The sequence below is a fragment of the Aythya marila genome, assembly GCF_965140915.1.
Source record: "Aythya marila genome assembly, chromosome: 5".
NCBI classification, from domain to species: domain Eukaryota; kingdom Metazoa; phylum Chordata; class Aves; order Anseriformes; family Anatidae; genus Aythya; species Aythya marila.
The window spans coordinates 24,149,484-24,174,952 of NC_139046.1; the positions used below are offsets into that span (position 1 = coordinate 24,149,484).

The window sequence follows — 25,469 nt, forward strand, 5'->3', positions numbered from 1 at the left end:
GCCCGTCTCCTCAGGCAGAGGAGATGCTGCAGCCGATGTCCCGACCTCGTTGCGGTTTCCCCCAGCAATAACCTGCCCGTCGCCGCTCGCTACCGTCTCCTGCACCACCCGTGAACCATCCGTTAGTTAAAAAGAGCTTTATTGCAAGGGGGCTAAAAACAAAGAACACCTCTCCCGTGTCTGCGAGCAAACGCGGGAGCCCCTCGTCGGTTTCGGCACACCTTCCTTTCCCGGCAGCGGGCTGGGGAGGATCCCCCCGGCTGCCCCGACGGCTTTCAGCGGAGGGGGCAAGGCCGGGCCGGCAGCAGCCGCGGTGCCGCGGGGCTGGGAGCCCGGCGCTGTGCCCTGCCCGACACGGCTCGGCACGGCACGGCACGGCACGGCGCGGCCCCCCGACGGCTCCCGTCCCCTCGGGGCTGCCCGCCCGCCCCCGTCCCCTGGCAGGGTGCTGCCCTACCACAGCGCCAGCCCCACTCAGCACCGCCCCGGCATTAATTGCACTTGGCGTGCAACTTACCGCCAGGCAGGTATTAAATAGGCATTTCTATTGTACTGGGGAGCCAGGTGCCGAGCACGCCTGCGAAAGGGAGCGGAAGGGCCGCCAGGCCCGTGCTGTCTGTCATCTCCCCTGGCCACTGGGAGGGCGGCTGGGCCGCCGGGCCGCCCCCGGGGGCGGGCTCGGGTGAGTGATGGGCTGCGGCGCCCTGCCCAGCCCAGCCCTGCCCACGTTGCCCTGAGGTTGAAATGCACAAGTCAAGGCTCTCTCGCCGGGAAGCAGATTGCCTTGTGGCCCTTTTTCCTCGCGCCCCTGCCGCCTCGGCGCTGGAAAGCAGAGAGCCCGGTGGGCTAGGGCGGCCGGCAGCGCGGGAGGCCGGCAGAACGCCTCGGGGCTTAGGGCTCCACTCGGGATTTAGGGCAGCCTCAGAGGTGTCCTGCTCAGAGGAATGGGTAAGTGGCTGGAAGCTGCAGGAGGGTTCAAGTGCTGTCAAGAGAGAGGGAGCACCCGTGCGCCGTCATGTGCCGCCGCAGCTCCCTTATTGACTTTGCTCGTGTTCCTACAAGTTGTAAGAACGCGCCGAGGGTCAGGAGCAGGGAAAAGAGAAAGCTAATGACTGCTCGGTTTATTATTAATGTTATTAGGCGAGTGCGAGGCAGGATCGCAGGCGAGTGGATGGCTGGAGCCTGTGGCACGTTGTATATTATTCCTGACACCGATCTGAGCAGTTAACATTTTAGCACGTTTATTTTACAGCCTCGTGTAATTGTGCTGTTAAGAGAGAGGCGCTAACAGCACCAGAAATAAGGTTTAAAATGTTCGTCGCGACCAGGCTTTCAGAAGCACCGAGTTGCCCTCGCCTCTCCCAAGATTTAAAAGAATTTCCTCAACTACTTTTCCTTCCTCCCCCTCCCCCACGGCTTTGAAAATGTTTTTATTTTTCTTTTCTTTTTTTTTTTTTTTTTTTTTTTTTTTTTCACGTTCATCTTCCTGTGGCAATAAAGCTGACTTGCTTATTGAGGCGACTTTTCGTCTCTGGAATGTGCTTTTTCAGAATATGCGTGATGCACGGTCCGGAGAAATGTGACATTTGTTGCCACGGCTTTTCTTTCTTTCGTTTCTTTTCTTCCACTTTTGTCCTGCCTTCTCCTTTTTTTTTTTATTTTTTTATTTTTTTTTCTTTCTTTTATTATATGTTTTTCTTTTTAATTTCGGGGATATTCTGCTATTTGAAAGCAGCGTGAGTGGTGTGTCCGGGGGGTCCCCGAGCTGTGACAACTGCCTTCTGGTGACGAGTCGTTCAGACGCCCCCTTCAGAACCATTGGCCGTGTCCGACGGGTGTGTTTGTGTGTTTGCTTGCAGAACCTGCCTTCGGGGAAGTGAACCAGCTCGGTGGGGTGTTTGTCAACGGGAGACCCCTGCCTAATGCCATCAGGCTCCGGATTGTGGAACTGGCGCAACTGGGTATCAGACCGTGTGACATTAGCCGGCAGCTCCGCGTTTCCCACGGCTGTGTCAGCAAAATCCTGGCTCGCTACAACGAGACCGGCTCCATCCTACCGGGGGCTATCGGAGGCAGCAAGCCTCGGGTCACTACCCCCACGGTGGTAAAACATATCCGGACCTACAAACAAAGGGATCCGGGCATCTTCGCCTGGGAGATCCGGGATCGCCTGCTGGCCGATGGCGTGTGTGACAAGTACAACGTGCCGTCTGTCAGCTCCATCAGCCGCATCCTCCGGAACAAAATCGGGAACCTGTCTCAGCAGAGTCACTACGACTCCTACAAGCAGCACCAGCCGCCCCCACAGCCCGCTCTGCCCTACAACCACATCTACTCCTACCCCAGCCCCATCGCCGCTGCGGGAGCCAAGGTGCCCACCCCTCCCGGGGTGCCCGCGATTCCCAGCACCATGGCCATGCCCCGGACGTGGCCGTCGTCCCACTCGGTGACGGATATCCTGGGGATCCGCTCCATCACAGACCAAGGTGAGGAGGGGGGGACGCGGGGCCACAGCGGGGCAGGGCCGGAGACTCTGTTCCCCGTCCCCTCCGAGGCTCGGAAAGCGTTTTCGCGGCTTGCCTCGGGAAGCCTCTTGCGTTTTCCCCAGCCCCGAGCTGGGCACCGAACTTACCGGGGGCCGTGCCCTGTGACCGGGGCGCGTCGGAGGTCCGGGTGGGTGCCGCGGACGAACTAGTGAACGGGAAATACCGGCCGTCACCGGTGGCGTTGTGACCCGAAAAGTGTCGACTCCGGCTTTGGGGAACGGCCCCGGGGTGCGGCGGCCCCGGGGCCCGCGTGGTTCCCGGTCCCCGTTGGGACGGGGCTCGCAGCCTCCCTCGGGTCGCAGGCGCCGCCTTGGCGTTAGCGAGCAGTCCATTTTCTCTAGTTTTCGCAATCAGGCCAAATTTGCTCGGGCAGGAAGTTCAAATGTCACCTAATTGCTTTAATTCTGATGCTGTATTTTCCTTCGAAGCGGTGGTCCAGGAAAACGAAACCCCGAAGATTTGCTCATTGTATCCCTTCCACCTTCTTTTTGCTTCTCCGGCTGGAAACTGTGTCATGTCTCCCAGCTGCTCGCTACGCTTTGCCGCAGAGAAAGGGACATTTTTTCCACTCCGGTCTCTGCCAGTGAACTAACAGTGAATGTGGTTAAAACAACAGTCTAAAATAACCTTTGCCTACAGCGATCTCTGTGTCCCACTCTTCCCTCCCAATTAGCGGGGGGGTAGGGGGGTGATTTTTGTTTTCATTGCGTTTTTAAAGGCAGTCGTCCGGTTCCAGCAGCACTTCAAATGCAAAGTGATCCTTTATGTATTGCAGAATAATTATTCTTTCCCCCGAAAGCTGGCGTTTTTTCCAAGCAATACATACTCACATAAGTATGTTTTATTTATACAGACATACGAATTTTTGCCCTTCTTCACCCTTTGCTTCACGGTACACTGTTATCCTCAGACCGCGCCGGCACAAACAAATATGTTTCCGAGTCGGCTTTAAAAATACACGCCTGGCAACCTCTGCTCTGTGCTAGGGAGAGGTAGTGTTGGCAATGAACATTAAAGAAAACGAGAACATTACAATCACATGAGAACTGGAGATTTTTAGTGAGTTCCTCTTTTATTAACACCACATTGGCAGGCAGGCCTCTGACGGTACTGCCGGGTGTCTCGGCATCTCTCCCGTCTCTCTCAGACCTCGGAGCTGCACACATCTTTCTGCGGTGTAAACTCTCCCCCCCTCCCTACCCGGCACCGACCTGGGGCTGCTGAGCAGCCGATGCCGCAGATGGGGGCTGCTCGCCCTTGATTTATAGGATAAACTGACCTTGCTGACACGGAAAGGAAGCCCCTATTCATGGGAAAGTGTGAGATCAGCAGAAAAGGGCGCTCACCGAGAGAGCTCAATTTCTTAAGACAACTTCAGATTTGTGCCTTTTCCCCGGCCTCGGCGCGGGGCCGAGCGGGGTGCTGGGGCACGGACGCCTGCTCTCACGGCGGCCCGCAGCCCTGCACCCTCCTGCGGGGCTTGGAGGGGCCGTGACCCCCATCCTCTCCCCCCCCCGCCCAGGCTCCCGGCCGTGCCCCGTATTTCCGTGCGGCGGCTGATGTGCATAAAGGACAGGGCTTTTCTCCCTTTGTCTTCTTTCTTCCCTTTGCTTCATTTTTTTCTTGTCTTTATTATTATTATTATTTATTTATCATTATTATTTATTTATTATTATCGTCTGTGCGTTTTGCTTGGTTATTTGCTTTGTTTTCTTGGGTTTGGTCCCAACCTTGTTTAGAGCCTGGTGCTCTGGGCAGCCGCGTTGGGGTTACTTCTCTACCAGGGGAGACGCTTTGCCCTCGGACACGCTCACACACATACGGGACAAATTAATCCTGGAGACCCCAGGCGGGGACCCGCGCAGCGACACGGGGACGAGCCAGCTCTGGCCTTGGCCGCGGATGCTCTTCCATCAACTGCACCAGGGGGAGCGGGGGACATCACCGCCCCCCCGCCCGCCTGCTCCTCCGGTATTCCCCCCTCCAGGGGCAGCCGGAAGACCCAGCACGGTGCAGGGGGCACCTCTTAGGCCTCCCCTTAGCTCTGCCCCCCCCGGGGAGCGGGGCCGGGGTTTGCCCGCAGCAAGCAGCCCCTGCCTCTAATCCCCTCTTCCCTCCGTGTTTCCCGCAGTGAGTGACACCTCGTCTTACCCCAGCCCCAAGGTGGAGGAATGGAGCAGCCTGGGCCGAAACAGCTTCCCCCCCGCCGCCCAGCACACCGTGAACGGGCTGGAGAAGAGCTCCCTGGAGCAGGAGGCCAAGTACAGCCAGGTAAAGAGAGAGGGGCGGCCGGGCGGGGGTGATGCTCCGGGCCTCTGAGCTCGGCTCCGGGGCTGCGGCCCCTTCCCGGGGCTGCCGCTCCCGGTGTCAGGCCGGTGTCGGCATTCGCTGGGCGGCTGCTTGGTTTTTTGGGTCGTGAGCCAAAAACTCCGCACGGAGGGGCGACGTCGGGAAAGAGCCTCGCTGCAGCCTCCGCTGCCTCCCCCAGAACAGGCGGCCGCCAGCCCCCATCTCGGGAGACCCCGGCCCGCCTCTCTCCCGGGTTGTGCAGCGGCCGCCTGGCCCAACCCGCCGAGTAGACACCCGAGAATCGCCGCGCACCGGTCCCCGCCGCGACCGGCCCCGGCCGCGCCGCCCCCGGGGTTTCTGCCCCCCGCCGCGCCGTGCCGAGCCGCCCCCAGGCCAGGTAAAGCCGGGGGCGTCCCAGGGCGCTGCCCACCGCCGCCCTGGTGGCCGCGCTGTACTGGCCGCTGCGCTCGGTAGGCAGGGGAATAATTCGAAAATGAGGTGTAATTGCTTCCTACATTAAGCATTTTTAACCGCTTAAGTAGACTGCGAATTTCCTACATTTTAATTGCAACACAATATAACTGTGACTTAACAAATCTCTGTCTAAATCCTTGTACTTGCTAATCAAATCTCATGCCAGGAGAAAAGCTATAAAAGACTCAACTGTTGCTAGTTGGGAAAGCACAGGCTTTAAAAAAGAAAGAAAAAAAAAAACATAAAAAAAAAAAAACTTTTTCCATCCGATGGAAACATTTCAAAATGTAACACAGGTTTCTCAGAAACGTTGCCTTCCCTGCAATTCATTTGTTATAGCTGTAATGAATTCGAGGAAAAACTGTGATCTCCACTTAGCATGCCACTATTCAAGGACAGAGGCTTTGGACATATTTGCTGAGTTCTGTGCCTGGTTTCGGACTCCACGTTGAGGAGGTTTTTGTATCTCCTGTTTGGTGCTGAGAGTAGCTGAATCAGACCCTTTCACATTGTTGAGTCCAAAGTGCATGAATACTTGCAGTGAGGTGAAGGAGGCAGAGTTGGACATATCGTAGGCCACAAAGATGAACAATCACTTTTATATATTCTGCCTTACAAACAATATTCTGCTATTAATGCGTTATACTTGCTTTGTATTATGTTTTTCTATTATCCCATTATTATTTTGTTCATTGCGTATTTCATATAATATGCACTGCACTCCAGCCATGACTGTGCAGTTAAAACTAGAATTAGATTTAGAATTAACGTTAATATTCACTCTTCCACAATCTTCTTTAAAAGCAACAACAAAAACAAATCAGAATAATTTGTTAGGAATCTTGCTAAAAATTGTGGAAATACCTTGCCATTATTCTGTTGAGGATGGCTGTACTGTGGCTTTTTTGTCTTAAGCACCAGTCTGGGCCATTCACTTCCAAATGAATGATTGTACTGAAATAGTTACAGAAAGTGGTTCATAGATTATAAACCTTTGGAATCTCATTTATCTCAACAGGCACGTTGAGGAACAATATCGTGTAAATTAGGTTATTTTCAGTGCTGGAAACTATTTCAGTGTTGGAAACTATTTTTTATCTTTTTTTCACTCTTTCAATATTTATGCTTTCATCTTGGTAATATATCACTATTCTATTGTCAATACCAGTTTTGCTTTAAAGTTCTGTTCAATCTGAAAGATTGCCTGATAAATGTAATTTAAACATATTCACTATCTAAAAATTGAGCAAATTTCTATTAATAAAGTGGAATTCATTTATCAAAATACATTGTCCAAAGAGTTTTGAAGGGCATACAAACAACAAAGCATTTATCGAAAAGGTCATTTTCTAAGTTATGCTCATTAAAGAAGATAAAAAGGAGATTTCCCCCACAAACAATACATATTAATAGATTTTGGAAATTTCTGAACTATACACCAATCTATTCACTTAGTATTCAGACTTGCTTACTAGAGAATGTATTCAAAGAAAATTAATGCCAATTAAGGATGTGAAAATGTGATTTTTTTCAGTTTTTGCTTTCTTATTTTTTTGACAAAAGATTTGTTCCGACAAGGTGCAAAGTGAAATTTATGAACCAAATTCTTGCTACATGTAGAACTGACTTAGCTGTCTGTTCACTGAAGCACAGGGAACCTGGGGTGATGTTCTGTTACAGTTAAGTCTTGCCAAATACACGTCCTTGGATCTTTCCATAGTCTTTCACAACGTGTACTGCTTCGTATGTAAATAGATGAGCAGAGGGAAGGAGAGAACATTGGTTCATTTATACAGATCCAGCAAACAGGTAGCTGGAGTGGTGGAAAATGGAGAAGCCATAGCGATAATTTACATGCCAGAAGGATTACAGTGAAATAGGCTGTGCCTTTGGACTTCAGGGTAAATGTTATTTTCCTCATCTCCTCTGTACAAAGCTCATTGTGAATACTGTGTCTTAAGAAGGCAGACAGCGGATTTCCCCTGGAGAAGAGAAGTGGCTGGTCTGTAATACTTACTCCAGCTTTATATCTGTATAACCAAACTCAGCGGAGACTACAGCAGGAGTAGAGCAGCAGGGAATCGAGAGAGTGTGTTTTACTTAGGCTTTCCAGTTACACAACAGGAGCAGAGGGAATGTGCTCTGAAAGCACATTAATGAAGGATTCTGTGGGACCTGTAGGGAATTCTGCTGTTTCTAACTAATATCAGCTATAAATTTTAAGCATCTGCAGCATGCAAGACATATTCACCTGCCCACAGCTTGCAAGCAGCTCCATAGCTGCTAGGTGGGTGAAGGACTTGCTCCTCCAGCCTTAATCATGGAAGATATTTTACCTCTCAAGAAGGCCCCTGGAAATTCCCTCTGCATGAGCAAGACTAGAAAAATTGAGCCCGAAGAACAAAATGTTCTGTACTTTTAAACCATATACATTTGCACCCTTCTTCTAAGTGAAACGCTTGTTTCAACACATGGGATCCTGTAGCCTTTTGTTCAGGCAGAGCTCCCATTGAACTCCCACACTTGTCAGCCAGGGCTGATCTCAAAAACCAGCTCAAATGGCTGCTTTTCCTCCCCTGCCCCACGCCAGTGGCAATTCGGTCTGGGAAAGGATTGCGCAAAAGAGGCAGGAAGGCTTTAAATTTTTGCCTCAGCAATATGTAGTCACACTCGTTTAACATGAAACTGAACTGAATGTAGAACATTTTTCACGTTAAGTGTTATTAATTTCCTGGTGTCGCTGGGCCTTTGTTTGCAATGTTGTTTGGTATTTGGGCTTGGGGATTTTGAGAGCTCTGCCTGGCAGTCTGTCATTCTGTACCAAAAACTGCACAGGAAGTCACAGCAATGCCTTGTAAAGCTTCTTTTCAATTTTAATTACCTGATGCCCAAATTGTCATTTCATTGTAAGTAACCGCATTACATTTTCCCACTGCAATACTGCTACACATTTCTCTTGTCATACAGCGTTGCAAACAGAGCAACTGTGAATCAGAGAAAAAAAAAAGGTAAAATAGATTTTTCTGAGAGCTTGACAGTTTTAGGTCATACATGTTTCATACAGAGCTCAGTTACATTCCACTATTTATACTGAGAGGCCCATTCAGTGTGGTGTTGGGGGGAAGGCTTTCATGGGTAATTATATTATTAACACAAAGAACGAATATTCTGAGCATTTTATGCATTAAGCAGCTTATACTAATGGGTGCATTTGAAAAACAAATATCAGCTGAAATCACTGGAATTCAAAGCCGTTTGTACCCTGCATTTGAAATGACACTATTTAATACGTATGTATCATATTTAAAATGCAGTTTTCGGCCATCTTGTACTTGTGACTTTTTGGACTAACCTCAGGGACATGTAAAGTGAAAGAACTGCAGTTTGTACTTGCACATGTATGAAAATACAGAAGATCTGGCATATGCCTGTACAATTTGTCGAGAAGCAAATGGCTTTGGAAATATTTTTTCTCAGAATTATATTTTTTGTGTGCCTTGCAGGAAGTAGATGTGCACATTGCCAAAGGGAGCTGATACTCATTAACAGAAATATGTTTGTAACTGGGATCTAAGAGCAAGTGGTTGTTGCAAGCTTGCTTATGGAAAGGCTGAGCTGTTAGGAGGCCCAAAACCAAACCTACTGGAGTTGCTGAAAACACTCGTCTTAATTAAAAGGGGTTTGTGAACGTGCCTCAGGTGACATCTTCCTCTGACATACTGGGCAGACCCCAAGTAGCAACCCCTTCACCTCTGCCTCAGCAAAACTGCCTCAGCAAAACTTCCTCAGCTGTTACTGCCTTGACTTTTCAGCTTGCTGGGATAGTGCCTCTTGTTCTTCAGTTGTGTTCTGATTAGGCGATCATGAGCTCCATGTGCTTGCAGCATAAAAAAGAAAGCTCCATTTTAGGGCAAGCGATTGAAAATAATTGTGGGTGCAATTCTGGACAACTATTTACATAGAAAGTATAGGCAATGTAAATATTTATTTTATTTTCCTGATCTTTGACTGTAGATGAACAATGAACTATATATGTAGTGGCCAAAGCATTTGTAATTGTTTTTATTTACACTACTTAGAACCTGTGGCATATAATTACTTCTTTGGGAGCAAGATGACACTAACTTTAAATGTTATGGCCAGTTACATGACCGTTCTACACAGATTATTTATTGCAAAATTTCATTTGCAGATTGCTTGTTTGGCATCTTATTTTCTAACTCAGGATTCAGAGATTTGGACTCCTATTATGGATAAGTGTAAAATCCATAAGGATAAAGGTCTAGACTCCCTGCTCCCAACCCATACCCAGGGAAGGGGCTGGTATTAAGGAGAGGGAAATATTAGCTTCCCTGATGTATGACCGAGAATTGTAAGCAGAGTTCCTGTCTAGTGCAAGGGTTCTCACCTTGTCTTGGAGACTCAGGTTCTGTCTTATTGTCTCCAGACCAGTGCCTATTATTAAAATATTGTCACTTAAGGTGGCTTGTTTGAGGTCTAGGCATCCATGTCAATGCATGTTGTGGGTGAGGGGGATGAGCTGATCCCACTACATGCACCCGATTCCTTCCCAGGTGATCTGGATGGCACCCCATTCGAACCCCATTTGTGAGACCTGCCTCTTACTGGCCACCTGCTTCCACGGCCAAAACACAGTGCCCTGTCCACCAACCCACATGGCTTCAGGGCACTCCACCCGGATGAAACTAATAAAGAAAGTCAGAGAGGTGAGTGAATGGTGTAATGACACTCAAATTGCACGCTGAGCACCCTCTGCTCAAAGGGCCCCAAGCAGCCAGGAGCTCTGCTGTGACAAACAGGACCATGGACTGGAAAGCAAGAGGTGGGAGATCCCTCACTCAGCAAAGGAGCAGAGTGTTGGGACAAGGGGACCAGATAGAATTTCATCTCTTCAGTCTTCTGGTACTTGCAGGAGAGTGGAAAGTAGATAAAGACTGTACAGTGTGTTTGAAATTATCTGTTGTGGCAATTGATTGTTTATTAGGGATTGCCTGTTTGCCTAATCACAATGATGATGGTCATTCAATGATTGATGGGCTGTGATTTCACCTTCCTTAACTTGATAGCTTCCCAGTAATGGCCTCTACAGCATCAGAGATTTGTTAGACAAAGGGAGTGCAGTTTTGCCTCTCCTTAAAGAGGACAAAATGGGGATGTGTCCTGTTTGTTCCCATATTTACCCAAGGTCCAGCTAGAACGAAGCTCTCTGATGTCTCTGTGTCTGTAACATCTCCTTCTGCCAACCTCACAGCCTCAACCTTAAATAACCTTAAATAACCCAATATTTAAATACGTATACCCTTTATTTAAATTACAACAAATTGTTAATTATATTATATACAGAAGGCTTTTTTTTTTTTTTTTGTGGAGCTTTTTGCTAAAAAATCATAGTTTAGTACATCATTGTAGAAAGAACAAATGTTTATTCTTTTCATTGTATTTGCTTGTTTAATGTCCATAGTTGCCCTGCCCTACTCCGTATTTTTGCCAAAATACCAGGGGGGAATTGTTGTGCAAATCTGTTCTAAAACTATGGGAATCTGTTCCTAGTTCCTACTCAGGGGAGTTTGTTCACACGGCATGGTTTTTCCTGAGCTTTTCTTTTGTCCTAGTAAGCACAGTATATGTGTCTATGGGAGGCTAAAGTTGTGTCTTCGTTATTGCAATTGAGCTTTGTACTCAGAGCAAATAGATTTTTTTTTTTTTCACATTAGTTTGAGGTAGCTCAATTGTGAGGTTTGCTAAATACCAGAAGGCAATCCAAGAGCCAACACTTTCATTGAAAAGGCAGTGACTTCCACTTACATCGTCCTTCCTAAACTGGAATGGAAACCATTCGGTGAACATACAACCCTTGCATAATACTCTGCTTTTGGGAGACATTTTAGGCAGGCATTGTAGTGTGTGCCCGGTGTGCCGTATGAGGTAGAAATCACTTCACTGTGAAAAACCACCTCTTCTGAAGAAGTATCTAAAACGCTTGCTCCCACTTCTCCCTCGCACTCAGGTTTCCCTCAGTCTGCTTTGTCTCGTGTTTTTTTCTCCTGCCTCTTCTTCCCTCTGCTGTTTTTGTAGTGGATTCCTCAGGTTGTTTTTATCTGTTTAAGTCTTTGTGAAAGAGTATTTTTTTTTTCTTCTGTTGTAGTTTGTTTTGGAAAAGATGTAAAATGCCCCTGGCTCCTTTAGGAAAGGATCAGTGATAGTGTGTAAATTCAAGTTATATTTCCAAAAGTGGGTTTTTATTTCCCCGAAGAGGCTGAGATTTAAAATTTGATAAGAAAATATAATTAAGAGTGATTTTGATGCATGTCGCAAATATAGTTAAAACACTCAATTGATCCTATCTGATTTCTGTGTTATTCAGTGCAGCTGGGTTTGCCTACAAGTAAAGGAAACAACTTTAAGTTAATAAAAAAGCACATTAAATGCAGGGAATAGGATCTGCTCATTATTAAGGGAATGAAGTTTTATTTTAGAAGGAAGTAGTGTGATTTGCTCATGTGGTACAGTGTAATGCAAGGACTATTGAATTTAGTAATCAGAAAAATAGTTGTAAAGAAAAAAGCATCAATGTAAGAGAGATGATGTAGGATTGGATAACTAATTATGTTTGCAATCTTAAAGCACTTAAGCATGCATATAACTCTGTTTTAATTGTGCCTTCAAATAGAATATCAGCATACAACTTACAGTGAAAGAGGGATCCTGTAACTCCCCATCCTTGAAAGTTTTCTTCCTATTTTTCAAAGCCCAGACTTCTGGGAATCAACCCAGCTCAGTGGAGTGACAGACTGACTGTAAACATCTTGCCCATGTGTTATGTTAAAAGCTCCTCAATTCCAGTGTGTTACCTCTGCCCAATCTTTATTGAAAATTAGGGCATATATTTCAAAGTAATATCCTACCTACAAAATGTTCCCCCATCTATTCAAGGGTATTTTGGACATCACAATTATTTGATGAAAATGTTTTCACTTTTCAGAGTCCATTCTAGTCTCTTCTGCTTACAGCGGCATTATCAGAAAATGGAAGTGGGAGCATGTAAAATAAAAAAAGTTAATTCATATAAGAATATGGATACAGTTTAATAAATGCTATGAAATAAAAGCTATGAAAAGATTTTTGGAAAAATTTTCAGTATTAGAAAATGTCCCTAAACTGTGGTTTGCGGAATCAGCTCTGACTAAGTTATCACATGTACTCTGCCATCTTAGCAATTTTATTATTATTTTTTTTAAATTAGATTCTGAATGAAAAGTTATCATGAATTGGATAAATTTGTTCACTGCTCATTTCTGTAGCCCTTATTCTTTAGGTTACTGTGACTTACCTGTGTGAGCATGTTAATTTCAGGGGGATGATGATGAGTGTTTGTAGGATCATGTCATTTTTCCCATTGAAGTACTGAATAGTAACTTCAGAATTTAATTCTAATTTAGGTAACTACAATCTGTACCAAAATATTTTTAAATGTCATTCTACTATTCTATTTTTAAAGTTATTTTAAAAGCTTAAAAGAAACTTAGGTGTATTACTTATATCTTTAGGTAATGCTGTTTTCTGAAATGAGATTTCCATTACGTGCCTGCTGCTGATGTTTTACTTGGAAAATTTGTTTACTCTTCCCCTGGGATCCTATCTGTTGGTTTGATTTATAAATCATATTTAACCTCCAATTAAAAAGGGAGATTTAGCAGGTTTGCTTCCTTTATGTTTGTAGTTTGCATTTGATTGCTCCTAGTTTTGTTGTTGTAACTGTTTTGACTGATTATGTGCACGTCACTACGAACATTAGATATCCTCTGGGTTTTTAGGCAATTTGCTCTTCTGATTGAAGGACTAGATATTCAGCTCAGTTCCATGCTATGCTTTTCCTTTGCTGTGGAAAAAATGATTCCTCCAGTAGCTACCCTGTCGTGTGTTTTCAGGACATTCGGAGAACATTTGGTGTTTCCAGAAATTGTTTAAGCTTTTCGTTTTGAAAAATGAGCAGCAAGAGAGCATCTGTTTGTGGAGCTCTGGTAGTGCTGCTGTAGTTAAGCTGCTGCCAGCTCTCCATTTTGTGGGGGAGCTGCTGCTTTCAGTAGCGCTGTGTTGATGCCTCCAGAGATCTGTTTCATTTGCTCTCGGGGAAAGGCCCTGGGCTGGAGGATAAAGGCAATCGCTGAGCTTGCTGATCCAATGACAGGGAGGGTTCCTTCCATCCAAGGCAGAGTTAGAGTTAGGAAATACGTATGAAGCAGCAGCCTAACTCACCAGAGGTGTGTTCCTCTGTGACACAGGCAGAACTGCTGCTGGTTCCTGCAGGGGAGCTTGGTCTGACTCACTGTCCAAGCTCATTAGGGCTGTCAAATTAGCTAGCTTGGTCTTGAAGCCAAAGTTGTTTCTCCAGAAACGCTTTTTTTTTCTTTTCATAAGTGTTTTGAATACTTCCACAAAACATACACTTAGTCAATATAGAAAACTATCTCTGTAAAACAATATTGTAGCAATTGCATTACAATGGGCAGATGACTCAAATCATTGGAAACAATTACTTTAAAATAAGAAGAATCATTTACATTCTTTTGAACGCTTACTGTGGAGTTAGACTATAAAACCGAGGTGGCATCCACCTCACGTTTGTATTCATGTAAACTTGGAATGAGGTCATTCACATGATTGCTATTAATAATAGCTAACCGAAATGCAAGTTTACAATTTGGAATGCTGTTTCTGAGGAAAATTAAGTGACTCTGGGTCATCTTACGAAAGATTTCCTACTTGTGAAAGGATCACAGGGAGATGATCTAATTTGGATGTTCATAGAACATATCTAGCAAGCAAAATGCAGAGAATGAAAAGCAGACAAGGGATGAAACAAAATGATGTCACTCAGTTACAGAGAGATATAAAATATAGATATATCTATATAGAATTTGAATTTATACGTGAAAGTGGAATCTAGCTTGTGTTTTCTTTGGTGTTAACATAGCCAAGGCAGACAAAAAAAGTCACATTGCTTGTCTGGCATGGCTTGTTTAGGACGTTTGTGAAGAAAGTTTATATCCTGTCTCCTAAAATACAGGAGAGGAGTCTGAAACTGTATGGCAAGTTACACCAGCATAACCTTCTTAACAGAAATTGAGTTGTGGGGGTCTATCTCAGGTTCTGACTTTTAGGAATCTAAACAGCTGGTGGAAATTATTTGTTCCAAAGACAATCCCAAGCAGGCTTGGGTCTAGACTTGCTTTTCAGCTACCCACCCCTTTATATCCCAAATCCAATCACACTGAAAACAATGTATTGTATCTAGAGTGTCTAAAAGTAAAAGTCCTTGGGTTAAAACTACTGAGTCAACTCCTTCACTGGTGAAAATGCACACAGTCATTTGCTTCAGCATCATCATTTTATATCACATAAAATGTCACTTTAAGTTGCTTTGGCTTTTTATTGTGTCTTGGATATTCCTTTGACTTGCACTGGCGCATATCAGCAGTAACGCAGTAGAACAGCACGAGACTGAACTTGTGATCCTGATCTGACAGTTGTTATGCAGGTATCTTTGTGAGAACATGTTTGACTGAATTTACAAATCATTTGGAGGTCACGTGTTGTAGGTTGAGAACGCAGCTCTAAAATTTGGAAATACTTACTCCGTCAGTTACTTCAAAACATCAGTAGAGGCAGCAATGCAGAGCAAATATTTCCCTCTGGTCTTTGTAGAAGCCAGGCAGTAAAGTACTGCAAATAGGAACCCTAATCATTCCCACAGCAGAGGTTCTCCATCAGTTAGAACTACATGTTTGTTTGTTTGCTTGCTTTTTAAATTGTTTCCCTTGAAAGGCAATGGTTTAAATTAAGGAAAAAAAATGTTTATAAAACTTAAAAACAAGGTTCAAGAAGCTCTGCATTTAAAACAAGTTCTAAGGGTTTTAAAAATTCATAATCACAATGGGGTTTTCGCACTCCTAATTATGAATGTTTAGATTTTGGTGTTCATTTCCTCTGATTGAAATACTACAGGATGAATTATTCATCCAGTATATACAGGCTTGTGGAACTTAATCCCCTCCATTTATTTTAAGCGAATGTCGTGTTTGTAAAAAGTGCCAGATTGACAGACAAGATTCAACCCTCCTGATAACCTACACGTTGTATCTAAAGCTGTTTAGAAGCAAAGACCACTGTGGTTAAAATTATTGTACCAAGTCATTCAATGATGAAAGTCAGAGATGAATTTATTTATTTATTTATTTTAGTAGCACAGTTTTAAGTCATGCAAGGTGAGGTTTTCTCCAGCCCCTCAGTTTTACATTTGGACTAGAATAAGCCTCTGTCTGCTTTGCCAGGAGAGCTCAAACATCTGCTGGAGCAGAACCATGCTCTGTGCTGGGCCAGTCCTTACCCACCCCAGTGCTGCCTGTTTTCCTTGAGACATCGATTGGCATTCATATCTTCATGTCTTTGAGCAGTAAAGCTTTGTAACCCTGGAAATAAAATCAGAGTGATTCTTTTATTCAGCGAGGCAGAGACAATAGCTTTCAAGTGTTGGTGGCTTCTGGCAGGTCACAACTGGAGGTCGCAAGTGTCTCCATGTTTTGGCCTCTGGTTTTAGGGCAAGATCTTCCTCAGATTCCAAACAGTTAGATGCCATGAAAACATCAGTTATCACAGCTGTGATTTAAGAAAAGCATGCCCCTCAGCATGGGGTCTGGCAGGGCACAGCCCAGGGACCCTTCCCAGCAGACTGTGTGTACAAGACCTTCCAGTTTTAGGCAGAAGGAAAGTGAACTGTAGAGACAGGTATTGTGTGACACAACTCTGACCAGAGAGTTGGCGCTGGTCTATTTTATTTACACATGTAGACATAGTCACCATCTTTCTCTCTCTTTCTGTCTCTCTCTCTCTCTCTCTCTCTCTCTATATATATATTTGTCTGGAGGCAGTTTAGGGTTGGACATAACAGAAATTCATTTTTTGAGGACAAAAAGTTGCCTTTCTCACTGATGGCACTACCCATACACACTTGGCCTGTGATAGCAGGGTGTGTAGAGATGCTTGGCAAAGCGATTGCATCAAGTGGTATTTCAACTCAGCATAAGTCAGCACTGCACACAGCTTTGAAGGATGCAGTCATAGCCTAAGCACTTATTTTTCCTCTGATGAGGTGCTGTTAGAGCATCTGCCTTTTCTAAAGAGTTTTAGGAGGAAGCGCCAGTGTTTGGAGAGCATCCTATAGCACAGCAGTCTGTATAGCATATGGGAAGCATTTCTCTTCTCCATGGCAAATGAGGAGCCTGACTTTTCCCAGAACCACCTGTGATAGAGGAGAGCAGCCACAATGCAGGAAGCTGGAGGGACATATGACTTCTCTGTAGCCTAGGGGGAATTCTTGCAAAGGCACAACCAAAGGACATGACCATTTGTGCTGAGGAATCCTACTTAAAACAGGGCTTTCATCCTTGAGCCCACTGCTTGGCACCAACCTGCTTGGAAGTGGGCAAGCCTGGAGGAGCAGGGTGGCATTACAGAGTCCAAACAACCTCTTCTGAGCCTCAGGGGCTGGAGGTTTGGCTGTCCTGTGCTGCTGCACCGGCTATGAGACTCCCCAGGGACTTGCCCCAGGTCTTTTTCCATCCCTCTGTCAGGGTTTCTGTACTTCTCCCTGCAGTATCGCTCTAGGTTGTGGGTCTTGATATCCCAGCGCTACAACCCACCTCTAATGGCTCTACTGCCCCTGTGAAAAGTTTTTTGTTGCTGTCAGAAAAAATAGAGAGGTGCTCTTTTCTTGTTTCATATGCTGCTGAAAAGCATTTGCACAATAGAAGAGTCAGGGAGCTTAGAGAACAGCTGCTATATAGGACCTGTTGCACTTTTTACTTTCTGGTAAATTCAGTGAAATAATTTTCCACGTGATTTAAGAAGTGTACTAATTTACAGTGCAATTATTTAAGGGTTTGTATTAATTAGTATTGTTGCAAACACTGATGCTTACAACCAAGGCTAAAGTGTAATTCTGAGACACAGTAGGGGATGTGTAATTGGAGTTGAAGGTCAGGTCACATATTTGGATTTTCAAAAGAATAAGGCAAGTTCAGCCTCAACAAAGTGTTTATGTATTTGGAATGACAATTATGTTGCTGCTGCTGCAGCTGTATGTTTTGTACTAATTAATATCCCTATTTGAAGCTTATGGCTGAAATCCCCTCACTGTCTCCTGCTGTTTTAGATTGGTGTACACATTTATATTGACTCCAGCAGGATTACTGCTTGTTTTCCCAAGTGGCAATGAGAGGACAGTCCAGTCAGTGGAACTGAGTTACACTGGTAGGAAAAACAAACCTGAAACTAGGCCAGCATTGTTTATGGAGATAAATACTGGAAATTTAGGCAGGTGCAATCTAGACAGATTGATAAGCGAAACGTTAACATTGAATGAAGTTTTAGCAGGAACAAAAGTCTGTTTAATTTCTCAACTCTGCACTGTCCGGATTAGGTCCATTTTTACCAGGTGATTAAATCTCTGCAAAATTGGCAGACACGACATGATTTACTGAATTGATACTTGCTCTTTCATACCCAGATAGAAAATCTTTCTGGGAAAAAGATACCACCAGAAATCCTAAAACATAAACAGTACACAAATTAAAACCTAAGCAAGATAAATGATCCTGTTTTGTTCCCGTTCTGCTGAAGAAACATTTATAGGGTGTGAAATAAACCACTGATTTTTTTTTTTTTTTTTTTTAAATTTAAATAAGGAGTCATTCATTGTGAAATCCTACCCTGGTAGACTGAAGGACTCTCCCTTCTTTATTTAAATAGAAACCCTTCTCCCTAGCCTAGGGAGGACCTAGGAAAATAGCTTGCAGGAAAGGACCCAGCCCTGTAATTGCTTTGTGCACAGAAGCCTTATTGAAACCTGGAGAAGCTGTGGGCAAAGAACCTTTGCAAGGGTATATCCAGATACCTAGAAAACAGATTTTAAAAGACATCATCAGTAATAATACTACAATTCTGACTCATGCTCTGAGCAAACAGTTACCAAAGAGTTTCAGATGTTCCCATCCCCCCAGCTGCTTGTTACCTTTCCGCTCCGGGGAACGTTGTGCCGGGATCCATGCCCACGCCTGCCTGCTGCAGCTCAGGGCTGAGCCTTTTGGGGCTGGGGCAGGTGAGGTGCCAGGATGGGTCCATCACAAATAGATACAGCACTAGCTCTTGAACATCACCAGGAGACGCAACCATGGGCTTAAGGAGTCCCTGGCATTGCTGGTGGAAGGCAGGTAGGCTTACGAGGAGGCTACCTTCATACAATCATTGAATATCCAGAGTTGGAAGGGACCCACAAGGATCATCGAGTCCCACTCCTAGCTCTACACAGGACTACGTAACAATTAAACCATAATAGTAACACAGAATAAGGCTCAGTAGTTCTTGCCTTGCTTTTTGTATGTGTTCCCTAAGTGTAAGCAGCTGGTCATGGCCATGGCTGGGTTCCTGTGAGGGGTGTGCGGGGCTGATGCAGGGTAGCTGGTCTTACAAGCAAAGCACAAAGGGGCCTCAGCATCACAGAAATTCAGAGGAATGATGGTGGGTGGCTCTCGGCTGCTGTCACATGGGCATCACCAGCCATGGTTCTTGTACAAAAGCCTCAGCAGCTTCTTTTATTGCAGATAGGTTTTGTCTTAGAATCATAGACTCGGAATGGTTTGGGTTGGAAGAAACCCTTAAAGAGCATCTAACTTCAACCCCCCTGCCACGGGCAGGGACACCTCCCACCAGACCAGGTGCTGAAAGCCCCATCCAGCCTGGCCTTGAACACCTACAGGGATGGGGCATCCACAGCTTCTATGGGCAGCCTGTGCCAGTGCCTCACCACCCTCACTGTGAAGAATTTCTCCCTTATATCTAAACTGTTTTACTCCCTTAGAAACATTTCTCCCTTTCCTTTCAGGCACCCAACGGCCTTCCAGCTGTCGGCAGTTTCGTGTCTGCACCAGCCATGCCTCCTTATGCCACACCAGCCCAAGTCTCACCGTACATGACATACAGCGCGGCCCCCTCCGGCTACATGGCGGGCCACGGCTGGCAGCATGCCGGAGGCACGCCACTCTCCCCGCACAGCTGCGACCTCCCCACCTCACTGGCTTTCAAGGGCATGCAGACAGCCAGGGAAGGCAGCCACTCAGTCACAGCCTCTGCTCTCTGATGCAGGAGCTGGTGTCCAGGACGAGCATCCCCGGCGCCTGGCTCATGGACTGCTCTCCTCGTGCTGGTGGTACCGGGCATTTCTCCTCCTGACTTGCATCCCATTGGACTTTTGGGATTGAAAGAGTTGAAGGCAACACCACAAACAGAGGGGAGTGTGCTGATGTCCTTGCACTCTCCGAGTAAAGATCTTGTGTCCCTCAAAGGGCTCGTGGAAACTTGTCTGACTGTTCTCTGGTCAAACCACACGTATTTATTCTTAATCACCACAGACTTGTTAAATGTGCAATTGTTATTAAGATTTGTGTAGAAATCAATAAAGAAAAATCATCACAGGAAATTCTGCTATGCCTCAAATCAGCAATGGTGGCTAAATAGAAGGTATTTGCCAAAGACCTGTCTCTAGAGAACAAACCTCCTTATTGATGAGGTTATGCAATCCACTGCTATTAAGAGATCACATTTTTTGTTGTTTTGTTGAGTTTTGGTAATCAAATATAGAACCAAGGCAATGTGCAGCTCTCAGATTCTTCTGGCATTTCGTCATCAGTGGCAGTAATACATTAGTACTTTTATCCATTTGTAAATATAGGCTTTTGACAGCATTTGTTTTCACTTCCCAGTACATTTACTTTTTTTTTTTTTTTTTTTTTTTTTTTTTTCTTTCTTGGAAGTTAAAAAGGTGACTTTCTAGCTATTTTCTGTGTCTTTGTGTGGTGGGGTGATAGCCTCAGGTGATGAAGTTTAGGTAAGTTTTTTTCATCATGTTTTTGTGTGAGGCTTCACCATCTTATGAAATACAGTTATTTCTTTAGCAGAAGATTCAAAGGCAAAAATCCAGTCAATAAACACTCCCCAGTTGCACCCAGCCTCCCATGTTCACGAAATACCACATCCATGTTAAGTACAGAAACAGAAATGGGTGGAAAATATCTGAACAAAACTGAATTCTGAAGAGAAAAAAATGCTGTTAGTGTGAAACGTGCAAGGATGCTTACAAAGCCATGTAAGTTAGCAAAACCACTGTGAAACAGAATCATACTGTCATTGTCAGCTCACTTGTGTTCAGCATTTTTGGCCCCAAGATTATGTTTTTTTTTTTTTTTTTTTTTAATTTAAGAAGTTGTCTTTAATTTCTGCTTTAATGATTGTAAAATATGGCTCCTGGTGAAATTTACAATGTTGTTCTGAATCATTTTTTTTCCCTTGTAGGTATAATGGTGGTGGTGCTACAAACACAGATATTATTTAATATTAACAAGTTCCCTTTCTAGATTTCTGTATCCAGTGGCAAGTACTCTGTCCTAGTTATCTTGCTTTAAACCTTCTTAACTTCTATCCCAAGAGAGCTAACATTCTGATCTTCGAAAATTTACCTGTTTTCCTTGGGCAATAATAAAGTTCTGAATATTATTCCAGAATGCTTTCCACATGCTGTAGGTATGTTCAGAATATGAACATGGAAAAAAATATTAAGATTGGTGTGAGATTTCATATCCTTCATAGAATGTTAATATATTGTGTATTTTTATAAATGTTGTGCAATAGCTTAAATTACAGCAAAGATGGTTAAAACAAAGGAGAAAACGTCATTCTTCAAGTATTGCTCTATCTACATACAATATTAAACATTCATTCATTGGTAAGGTAAACTACAGTCCTCTCTTAAAATACATTCCTCTCTTTGTAGATTTCCAGGTTTCATCACTAGACAACAGTGGACAAATTTTCCTAACAATAGAAGTAATCAGTACAAATGTTGTGTACAGTAAATCCACTGAAATACAGATGGAATCCACTTATTGCAGCCATCCTTGCTTTTTACTTTAAAAAATAGTCAACTGAACAGTATTTCTGTAAAGAACACAGGTATTGTATTATGGCCAAAAGGAAAGAAAGATCTGATCTTGAATGTGATCCCATACTCTCAGGCCTCAGTACAGCAAAGGAATTCTACAGCTGGTTAGCTTTAGTGAGATGCTTAAGCCATTGCTATTCAGTAGAACACTTTTTAAAAGACTGTTTGCTGGAAACCACTACTTGCAATGAAATTTGCACACAAGTGTATTTCCACACTGCCATACTATTAGTAAGGTGACTGATCCTATTCTGTTTTTACATAAAGTTGAAATAAGATAAAAGTTTATGCAGCCCTAACACCATGAAAAAGTAATTGGTTTAACTGTAGACTAGCTCTTCACTAAAAATAAAATAGGACTTAAAGAAAAAAAAAAGGAAAAGATCATGAGCCAATAACTGATTTAGTTGACAATAGAATTTTACCTTTCAACCTTTTCTTTCCTGGATAATGGAATTATTGATAAAGTCTACCTATTGTTACCCATGCAACATAGGCAATATACATCTAAAGAAAAAGTGATTAAAAGATAAAAGACAAGCAGCCTTCCAAAGCGCAGATTTTTGAGCTCCAAGGATTCACAAACCTGGAATGAAGTGCACCTATGTTAAAAGTTTTCCATATTTTCCAGTGCAACAAGGAAATTTATGGGATATGTCTTCTTATCAGAGATTCCCATGAGGCATTAGTGTGTTTTGGAAGATAGAAGAACAGTTCCTCAGCTTGTATGAGTTGCTTGAATTATCTTGTCTTCATCTTAATTGGGATAATTTTTTAAAGCCAGGACAAGACATTTTATTAATTAATCTTCATCTGTGAACACACACACACACACACACACACACCATCATTAACTATTTTTTTTTTTCTGTTTGCTTGTTTCAGTACAGTTTATGCTTCATGCATTTGCCTGTTGTAAATACCACCTTATACCTGTGTGGAAAGTCAGTAGGACTGCATGCAGGAAGTGTCGCTCAGAATGAGCAAAGGTGCCTGACCTTGGCCCTTGGTGACTGGCTTTTTGTTGGTCAGATTTCATAACTATTTTTTTAATATAAACCTATGATGAACAATATTTCTTTGCCCAAGGACTCTTCTTACTGCTTATACTCATGGGTAAACTGAAAACCACAGCATGTTAGCTTATTAGCCATACAAGTTTAAGCTACTTTACAATAAACAAAGGAAAAAAAGATAAATTGTTTTTCAAGTAATAAATAGAAGTCATCTGCTGTTGTAAAAAACAGGGGTATAAATCTGGAATGAACTCACTGAGCTGAATGGGTTAACCTGGGAGATGTGCAGTATACATGAGTGCAGAATTTAAGTTTTTAGTACAAAAAGCCTAGACTCCATTCCTAGAGCATTAAATGTTTTCAAATAAATCAGTGAAGCCTAATACTCCCTTTTGTGACAGCCCCACAGTGTTTGCATGATCCTGGTGTAAAATTGATTCTGACCTCATATTACACCAGGAGCGATGGTGGATTGGCCTGGAAGAGACATAAAAAAGGCACATTCATTGGTTTATTTTCTAAAACAATGCTGTGTTTTCTGATTTCTAATGGTTCTCTTTTTATCAAGGATCAGGCTGAGATATTAACTGAAAAAAATCACGTTGGAAAGGATGTAAACCCGAAGGCTATATATGTATATACAGTATGTCTAAAGTCTTTTATTTTTATATTTTGAATGCCCTAAATTAATAAAAGACTAATTATGAAGCATTTTGCTTTTCACTTTCAAAATGATCTTAGTAGTGTCTTCTCTTTTGCTAAGTACTGATAATGAAGTGTAACAATGAACATTTTCCTTAAAATTACAAACTGCAACACAGCTAATTTAATTGATTTTATATATGAAGTAGAATAGGTATGAGAAATCGCTGTTGTCAAATTTAGACAAAAGAGAGGTTAACTGAGCATGTCAGTACAAGCATCCTTGAAAGTGCTGAAAATGCATGTCTATTTTTAGCTATTTGTTACTTTTTAATGCATTAAAAAAACATTAATGAAACGAGACTTTACATGTGAACTGTCATTTTAAAGCAACAATCTGGAAAGATATTTCTTTAGGATTGAACCTCCATAAGAGGAAGAACATTTAAAGTGTGAATACAGTATGGAGTGATACAGAAACTTTCAGCAAGTGCAAGATATGCATTCATTTGACAACAACCCTTTATATAAAGGGAACATTTTCATGACAGAATGCTGCATAATTTTAAGTTACTTAAAGAGTTCTTGAGAAGAAACTGTCAAGTGGCATGAAATGAAACTGTCTTCAATTAGCATAACAGAAAAATATTTCACAGAGGTGGTTAGAATAGCTAATAAAGATAGGAGTACCTCACTGAATATAAATATAGTGATATTTACAGTGATTGGGAAAAGCAATAATTTTAGCTGTACAGCAATAATTTTTATCTATAGGAAGGCACATTGCTTTGAGATGTATGGTTAGTTAATTAAGATCACATATATGCTGTCAGTCTAGAACACTGTTTCTCCACCCCACAGTAGTGAAAACAGCCAAAAGGGGTAATCAAGGTGCATTTTTCTGATAGGACATCTTCTTAAGCAATAGTGAAGGTGGACAAAAACTCAGTAAGATCTTACATGCCTAAAATATTTTTTTTCTGTTAATTTATTTACTCATTTCTTCTATGATTCCCGCAGTTGCTTCACACACCTGAATGTAACTTTATTCAGACCAATTATGTTCACTATCTTCTGTGACCTAAGTGAGCTTTATATGATATATACAGCTATGAACAGGCAGGACATTTAACAGCATGAGTCTTTCTAAGGTTGTAGCTAGTCCTGCTATTCTTTTTCTATCCCAACTCCCAACTACTTAAGAAACTCTTCTGTCACTGCTGAAATCATACTGGGCTGAATGGAAATGGCACCCAAACTAGACACAAGACTTTTTAGAATTCAGGTCAGTTTTTAGGTTTTGGTAACCTGGAGTAAATGGAGCTGTCAATTTACTCTATCTTAGTATCTGGTCCCAGCCAATTATTACAGTTTTCTTCTTCAAAACACTCTGAAAGTCATTATTTTGCCATTCCAGCTGTAATTTTGAAAAAAATAATGTATTGACATTATTTGACATGTGGACCTTGAAATAATTCAAGGTCCACAATTTTCAGTTTGTCTTCGAAAAATTATCTTGTTTCTATGTCTCCTTTATATTTTCTCTTGATACAGAAAAAGAAATTACAAATACCAATTCTGTTATTTACTTATGCACTTACAGGAAAGCATATGCTTAAATATTTTTTTGGATCAAGAACTGAAGACCTGTTTTGAGAGAAAAAAGAACTGTTTTGAGCTGTAATAACATCAGTATAATCTGATGGCATTCAAAACTATAATGATGAGAATCACTTTGACTTTATTAAAAACTATTTTAGAATGCATATAGTTTTAAAAAGTACATTTTTCAGAAGCACTACTTGGAGTCAATTGTGTCCTGAAGCCATGCATAAACGTATTCATAAACCAAAAGCATCACCGCGCCACCTGGAAGAAAAGATATTATTTACTACATACAAAATTAAATATTTTCCAGATTTTGTAGAGTTTGTAATGCGTAGTATAAGACAGAATATAGCAAAGCCTTACTTGCGAAACAGTTATTTCTAACTACTTCCCTAATTCATTAAAATCATCAGTTCTTGAACCATATCTATTTTTCTTGATATTAGACCATAAAGTTGATATGAAAAGCTTCTATATTAAATCAAAATTACCCTCAGTGTATTTCAGATATTTTTCTTCACATTTTTGCAAGATTCATTTGTGTTTGTTCTTTTACAAGTGAATCTTTTTATCTGTGAACACGTGTATATTTGTGGGTTTGTTTAGAGCTAGATTTGGCCATGAAAGAACAACTTGAGTGATGGCATGACAAAAATTCATCACCAGGGTTATGAAAATACTTCCAGGTAAGATTCACAAAAGGTTTTATGCTGTTTGTTTACCACATATAAATTAGAAGACCATGGTATTGAAATGAATATAATCTTCTTGTGACTGTACCTAGCTATGAATTCACTGTCAAAGTTTTGATTTGATGAAGCG

At 42.8% G+C, this 25,469-nt stretch overlaps 2 protein-coding genes across 5 annotated transcripts in view; one reads left to right on the forward strand and one right to left on the reverse strand.

Moving 5' to 3' along the window:
• Positions 1 to 744: 744 nt before the first annotated feature.
• PAX9 (paired box 9) lies at positions 745 to 19,524 on the forward strand (the record flags this gene model as incomplete). Its single annotated transcript, XM_082762825.1, has 5 exons — positions 745 to 948; positions 1,772 to 2,486; positions 4,678 to 4,817; positions 9,884 to 10,036; positions 19,270 to 19,524. The coding sequence occupies 5 exons, from the start codon at positions 745 to 747 to the stop codon at positions 19,522 to 19,524; spliced, it is 1,467 nt and encodes a 488-aa protein (XP_082618951.1).
• Positions 19,525 to 22,633: 3,109 nt separating this feature from the next.
• Positions 22,634 to 25,469, reverse strand: part of SLC25A21 (solute carrier family 25 member 21) — a 251,830-nt gene continuing 248,994 nt past the window's right edge. For all 4 annotated transcript variants that reach the window (XM_082761252.1, XM_082761253.1, XM_082761251.1 and 1 more), the window contains one exon: positions 22,634 to 24,908. In XM_082761252.1, coding sequence (XP_082617378.1) covers positions 24,838 to 24,908 — 71 coding nt within the window. In that variant the 3' untranslated portion in view covers positions 22,634 to 24,837. The remainder of the gene's footprint in view (positions 24,909 to 25,469) is intronic.